The sequence below is a fragment of the Triticum urartu genome, chromosome 7A (genome assembly GCF_056163025.1).
Source record: "Triticum urartu cultivar PI428250 chromosome 7A, HENAU_Tu73, whole genome shotgun sequence".
Classification (NCBI taxonomy): domain Eukaryota; kingdom Viridiplantae; phylum Streptophyta; class Magnoliopsida; order Poales; family Poaceae; genus Triticum; species Triticum urartu.
In genome coordinates this window covers 154482830-154490391 of record NC_141879.1, presented here as the reverse complement: position 1 = coordinate 154490391, position 7562 = coordinate 154482830, and the positions used below count along the sequence as shown (strand labels likewise).

The window sequence follows — 7562 nt, the reverse complement described above, 5'->3', positions numbered from 1 at the left end:
CCCCTCTCTCTCCTGTTTTTTTAGTGGTCGCTCCCATGGTTTCCGCGCTGTGTGCTAGTTCCAGCGCAGGTTACTGGGCCGGCCCAGTTGTGTCACCATACAAATACGAGTATTTAACCAAAAACTACCACAATTAACGGAAACGTGACGAAAAACTACCACTCTACGATTTTGTGCCAAAACTACCAAATTTGTCCTAAACCGTGACCAAAAACTACCAAGTCACGAAATCGCTCGCTTCGGCCGCGCTAACCCCGAATCTGACCGGTTGGGCCCGCGATTCAGTAGCCACATTGGCCAACGGACGTCCGTCGCACGGTGACGGCCGTTAACGCCCCGTTCGCTGTCCGAACGGCGGCTGTCGGTGGGCTGCGGGTCAAGATCTGATCCGTTCCCCTCTCGTTTCACTCTCTCCCTCCTCTCCCTCTCTCTGAACTAGGTGGCGGCCGCCATGTCCTCGTTGATTCCGGAGGGTGGCGGCGCTGGCGGCGGTGACGTTGGCGGCGGTGACACAAGTTTGGCCGCTGCTGCCTCGCCCGCGCCTCCACCGATGGCCAGCGGCTCAGTCGATAATTGGTTGGGGAGCACCAGTTTCTCGATGCAGGCCGGCTCGTAGCCGCAGTAGGAGGCACCGCTCTCCCAGTCATCGCCAATGGGTTGCAGGTATGCAAGTATCATCTGCTAGGCCTGTGGTTAGCTGCTTCAATCTGGCAAATTAGTAAGATGTTTGTTTCTGTTAGTTGGACATGTGTAGTAACTTGGAGTCAGTAAACTATATTACACTTGTAGCTCAGTCAATTTCAATTCAATTCATGAGCACTTATTTGTGCAGTTTGGCTGACCAGAAGTGGGAGATATGGTTTCATTTAGAAGGAAGAAACCCTGTGAAAAGGGGTATATTTGAGTCAGATATTTCTTTGCTTACTCTACAATCACTCATTGCTAGTGAAGGGTATGGGGACAGTGATTACATGTACTATGTGAAGGAGGAGGAAATTGGATCTGAAAGAGTAAAGTATTTAGGTAATGAAGCTAGTGTTCATGAAATGTTGGAGTTTTTTCATCATGTGAAGCTAGTGAACATAAAGGTTGTGAGAAATGTTCAAACTGGAATTAGTACACAGGCTAATGAGAATTACATGAGCACTCAAGAGAGCTGCTGCGTGAAAAATGTTGTGGAGCAATTTGAGCTTCAGAATCAGATAGATGATAGAAAAGGCTCAGCTTGAGAGGAGCAGGATTCAAAGAGAGGCAGATTTGAACCACTTTGAAGGAGACACTGAACTGTATGAATTTTGTTCTGAGGATTCAGTTCATTCAGATGGGAGTGCTGAAGCTGTTCAACTAATGGAAATAGAGTGTGCCTCTGAAGAGGTTACAACATTGCAAACTACCGCTATTGTGAAACATGTGAAGAATCCTGGTCCAACTAGCAGATGTCACAATGAGGTAGAGAAAAAACGTTTTGAAGATTGGTTTCCTGAAGCAGATGAGTTTTGTTTTGCTGGTGATGCAGGCATAAGTGATGAGGAAGAAGAAGATGAAGTTGAACTACCATACCTCATGAAGAAGCCAAAGACAAAGAGTAGTAAGAAAAAAATGAAGGAAATGCTATATTTTGACCCCTCAATTCCCAATTCACATTTACTCTTGTGCAAGAGCTTGTGTTTTGATAGTGTTTACCAGTTCAGAGAAGCATTAAGAGATTTTCATATAAGGATATTGAGGTCTTTTCACTACCACGAGAACACTTCAACACAAATTATTGTTTGGTGTTCACAGAGAGAGCATGTATGTGAATTTTACATGTGTGCCATCAGGATTGCTCATGAAATAACATTTTGCATTAAGAAGTGTAACATGGAGCACACTTGTCCAGCATCAGCAGAGAACACAAAGGTTACTACTAAGTGGCTTTCCAAAGCAGTTGAGCCTTCTCTTAGAGAAGATCCTAGAGCACCTGTGGATTCACTTATTAAAAACAACAAAGTCAAGTTTTCAGTTGATGTATCAAAGAGTGTGGCCTATAGGGCAAGGAGGAAGGCTATTAAGGTTGTACAAGGTGACCAGAAGGAGCAGTACTATAGACTAAGGGACTACCTACAAGCAGTTATTGACACAAACCCTGGTAGCAGGTGTGTAGTTACAACATTTGAGGACCCAGAAAACCCTGCCCCAACTCCTAGATTTAAGTACATGTTCTATTGCTTGCATGCATCAAAACAAGGATTTCTTAATGGTTGCAGGCCCTTTATAGGTAAATCTATAACTGCATTTTGTTCAAAAATATCTTGTTGTAAATTTATGGTAGCTAATTTGGGTATGGATGCAGGGCTTGATGGTTGCTTCATCAAGCTAACCACCCAACAGCAAATTCTTGCAGCCACAGGAAGAGATGGAAACAACAACATCTACCCCATAGCCTTTGGTGTGGTTGATAAGAAAGATTCAGAGAGTTGGACATGGTTCCTAACCCAGCTAAGATGTTGCATTGGAAGTGGTAGCAAATTTGGAACCTACACCATTATTTCTGACACGCAAAAGGTATGCACCCAATCTTAGCCAGTAGTTCAGATATATATTGTTATTAGTAGCTTTATTTCTTTTTGTTCATGACCATGGTTATTAATTTACAATCAGGGTCTTCTTAAGACTATAAATGAGGTGTTCCCTGATTCCCCTCAGAGATACTGCCTCAGGCACATATATGCAAATTTTCAGTCAGCTGTTTCAGAGGAGCAGAACTAAAGAAGCTAGTAGATCAGGCTAGCTACTCATTCACCAAACATGGCCATGAATTAGCAATGGCGGAGCTTAAAGCAGAGTGTGAGGATGCCTGGAAGTGGCTTAAAAAAATTCCAAAGGAGACTTGGTGTAGGTCTGCAATGGATTACAATTGCAAAACTGATCTTGTTGTGAACAACCTTAGTGAGGTTTTCAACAAAATGATCCTTGATGTTAGGGCCAAACCAATTAGGACTATGTTTGAAGGAATTAGGACTAAGCAGATGATCAAAGGGCAGAAGATTAGGGAAAAAACAGAGAACAACAGGTGGATGATCACACCCAACTATTCAGAGAAACTAGAGGAGAATAAGAAGTATGCCAAATTTTGTGATGCATATAAGGCAGCTCCTGACATTTGGCAAGTGTCTAGTAAGGAAAATCAGTACTGTGTGAACCTAGCTAGTAAATCATGTGTCTGCAGGAGGTGGGACATGACAGGTGTGACATGCAGTCATGCAATAGCAGCAATGAGCAAGATTCACATGCATCCAGAGGACTATGTGCATGAATTTTTCAAAAAAGCACTATATATTGAAGCATACAAAGACATAGTGTACCATGTCCCTGGTCCTGAATTCTGGCCTGACACCCATACTCAGGATATTGAGCCTCAGTGTTCAAAGAAAAAGCAGGCAAGAAACAGACAGTTAGGAGAAAGGGCCAGTTTGAGGTGCCTGCATCAAAGGACACAAGCAGGATGGGAACAATTACATGCAGCAATTGTGGTCTATAAGGCCACAGATATACAAACTGTGGGAAAGCTCTAAAACCTAGTCTTGAGATGAGAAAGAACTTATACCAGGTCATTTAAACATGTTGCATTCTTTGTTTAATTATTTTAGGTCTGGTCTATTTACTAACTGAGTTAATTTTGTCATGCAGGAGAATAGAGAAATTTTTAGGGGTTCCTCTAGTGCTACACATCCACCTCCACAACCACCACCTCAACACCAAACTTTATAGATGCCAGCATCATCTGCTCCACCTCCTAAAGCAATGAGGAACAGAAAAACAGCAGCAAGTAAGAGAGGTTCAACATCAACAATTTCAGCAGGAGCAGCCAGGTCTTCACCAGCACCTGCAACAGGATCAGCATCAACAAGAGCTCCAAGAGGATCAGCATCAACAAGAACATTCAATGCACCAAGAACATCCACTGGAGAACCAGGAATATTGGCAGGCAAGAGGAGGAGGAAACCTCCTAGCAAGTTTGCATCCTATTTCAATGCTAGTGGAAACTATTGAAACTTTGTATCTAAATTTGTGTGTATGGTACTAAGTTTGTGTTCTGCTACTAAATGTGTGTATGGTAGTAAGTTTGTGTTCTGCTACTTAGTTTGAGTGTATGGTACTAAGTTTGTGTTCTGCTACTAAATGTGTGTTGTGGTACTAGCCTACTTAAATTCAGACATGTGAACTTGTGGACATGTTAATTTATTTTATTTGTTGTACATTGCCATTTCTACAGTTCAGAAGTTACTGCCAAATTCATTTTAGAAAAAGAAATCTGCACACAAAAAAGTCTGGCCTGGGGCTCGAACCCAGGACCAGTTGGTTGTAACCATGCGTTCAATACCAATGGGCTAGTGCCGGTGATTTGTTTGACTAGCATCGGCCGAACTTATTATATGTTATTAGCCACGTCCTCTGTTTAGCGTGCGTTGCGGCCGGCCGCGTGGTGAGCGTGCGTTGAGTAAAACCAGCCGTTTCAGATTCTACGCCTTTAATACATGTCCACCCACCACGCTCTATGCTCACTCGCCCACTCGCCGCTCGCACCGCCCACTCCACTTCCCCCTCTTTCCTGTCGAAATCGCCGCCGACAACCACCGCCACCGCCGTCTCCATGGACTGGCAGCTGGCCATCGAAGCTCTCGCCGGGAACAACCAGGAGATGCGCGCGTAGTACAGGGAGATCGCACGCTGGTTCCCCAGTATGGCAATGATGAGGAACCACGCCTGCGGCCTCGTGAAGGTGATGACAGCTGCTGAAAAGCAGCGCACCTTCCCTACCGGCCGCACCATCCCGCCGCCGTCCCTTCTGTTGTGGGCGATGCGCGAGGTGCAGCGCTCCCCCGACCCCAGGCAACGCGCCCGATGGTGGATGTATTGCTCATCCACCACGCCGCCGGCCACCGCAGACCATGTCACTGATGCCGTCCTCGCTCTCCCAGCCCCAATCAACAACGCCTACTAGGAGAGGCGCAATCCATGGGTCCTTGGGCCCTATGATGACTCTGACGCTTCTGACGACGAGTCCAGTGACGATGATGAGGACCAGTCCTCTGACGACTCTGACGACGAGGTGGATGAGGTCGTCGTCCTCTCCGACGACGAGCCTGAAGTGCAGCTGCTGGCTCCAGTCCTCGACGCCGTGGAGGGGGACATGAACCTCCCAATCCAAGTGGATGCGTTGCCGGAGGTCGTCGATCTCCCAGACGGCGTCGTCGTGAAGCAAGAACAAGTTGGCGGCGAGGAAGATGTGGTGGAGCCGGCGCCGGGCAAGAAGAAGAGGGCGGCCGTGACAGCGGTGCGCCGCTCCCGGTGCCTGAAGATGCTGAAGAAGGAGGAGTGAAGTGCTGCCTTCAGTTAGTTCAGTGCAAAAAAATTCAGTTTCGTCAGTCTTGAACTTTCGTAAGTTCAGTAAGTTCCTAGATTCAGTCTCGTCAGCACTATCTACTTGTTATCTGTGTCAGGCACTATCTACTACTAGTTGCTATCTATGTCAGACTATGAATGACAGTACTATCTATCTATGTCAGACTATCTATATATGTTAGTTGCTACTTTCTACTTGCTACATATGTTAAGTTATTTGTCAGACTATCTAAGCTACTTGCTATATATGTTACTTGCTGCTTTCTACTTCCAACTATGTCACTACTGTCAGTTATCCACACATGATATATGCAGAGTAAAACAGACTCATCATAGATAAAACATTCTTACTTAATTAACTTAGCATGAGTACTCACTTAGCATAGTAGGTCTTAACATAAAAGTCATTACATCATAGATAAAACCAACTAGTTCTTAAACCATAAGAGTACCTCCCTCCCTCATACCATTCTGAAAGCACATGAAACTTTCCCAAAATATACACCTAACATGCATGACATTCCAAGGCCAGCTATATATATAGGCCTACTAATTACTTAACCCACACACCAAGCACTTCACTCATTCATAATTGCCTTGATCCTCTCCAGCTTATCTTTGCTGGCATGCCCAGCATTGACCAGATCAACAATCAGATACTCCAACTTCTTCTTCTCTTGCTTAAGTAGGTCCCTGTCCCCCTCCACTTCCTTCATGGCCTTCCTCATGTTCTGAATGATATCTGCTTGGCTTTGAAGAATGCACCTTTGCTCCTTGGCAAGCTTCATATTTTCCATACTTATCTCAATCTTTGCTTGATCCTCAAGTTGTTTCTTCTTTGCATTTAGATCATTGATTGCCTGACTGGTATAGTCCATGTCATGAGACATCTTGCCATCTTGATAGTCAAAAATCTTGGATACATCTTCCACCAACTGGCTGTAGTTGTTTGACAGGAAATCAATTTCCTTCTATAGCTTGGCCACCTCTTTCTCATGGGCTTGTTTGTCCTTCACCCTCCCCAAGTTCTGCTCATGGTACATGTCCCAAATCCTTGTTAGGCACCTTTGTATAATCTCTGGCCAAGGACCATCTACCCACTCCACAACCCCACAGTTCACACCTACATCATACAGAAGCAATTATTTATAATTAAGCACAAAGCACTTAGTAACAAACTTACTACAGATAACTAAAGTCATAAAGTCATTTCATTTAACTGTTGTTTAAATCAATATGCTCTCTGAATTATGCAAACATAATTCTTTCATAGTAAGCACACAACACCTGACTATATTCAGTTAACAGCTATATTTAGCAATAGATATAAATTCATTTAACTCTGTTCTTTTTCAGTTAACAGTTATATTCAGTTAACACCTAACAAATACATTCAGTTCACAGTATACTAAAGATCTCTGCATGTAGGTGTTCTCAAGTTCAGTCATGTATTGAATTCAGTTAACTAAAGATCTACTTTCACATATAGCTTTCCATATGTATGGCACTTTCAAGTTTCAGTTCTAAACTACAGCACACATATCTGCACATCACACATCTCTGCACCACATGCTGCACCACACATCTCCAGCAGCAAAACACATCACACATCTCCACCAGCAAAACAAGTTAGCGTGCAAGATTTAATACCTGCTGCACAGGACAACCCAGGAATCGCCTCCCAGTCAAAGCACCTTCAAAAGCCACCATCTTCTTCGGCCTCTGATGATGCATCATGCACGTCGGCTCAGATTCAGTGTAAGAACCACAGAAAGATGGTTCCACCACACTGTCAGGGGTTTCCTACAAAAGAAAGTTTGAATCAAACCAAAACCAACTTGGAATCTCCAATTTGGATGAACTAACCCTAACCCTAACTCTGTTCCACCATTATGCACTTACAAAGAGCTGAGGATCCATTGAAACCATGTTGATGTCCTCGTCCGAGCTCTCCTCGTCATTCTAGGATGGCATCCTCAACTTCTACCGACAGCAATGGCCGCGGCGGCGACGGTGATAGGCTGACCTAGCTCAGAGCACCAGGGAGAGGGAGAGGATGAGGACGAGTGAGAGCGAGCGACGAGGAAGAGAATGAGCGAGTGGCTGAGCTCGCTCTCACTTATTGGCCCATCGACAGCCGCCGTTCGGACAGCGGACGGGGCGTTAACGGCCGTCAC

The 7562-nt window shown here is 44.7% G+C and overlaps 1 protein-coding gene and 1 pseudogene across 1 annotated transcript; one reads left to right on the top strand and one right to left on the bottom strand.

The window, feature by feature from the left end:
* The first annotated feature begins 812 nt into the window (after positions 1–812).
* Positions 813–2748, top strand: LOC147958707 (uncharacterized). The gene is made up of 4 exons (XM_087532257.1): positions 813–1218; positions 1313–2257; positions 2333–2544; positions 2641–2748. The coding sequence occupies exons 1-4, from the start codon at positions 813–815 to the stop codon at positions 2746–2748; spliced, it is 1671 nt and encodes a 556-aa protein (XP_087388383.1).
* Positions 2749–5836: 3088 nt separating this feature from the next.
* LOC147958706 (uncharacterized) lies at positions 5837–6527 on the bottom strand (annotated as a pseudogene).
* Between the last annotated feature and the right edge of the window lie 1035 nt (positions 6528–7562).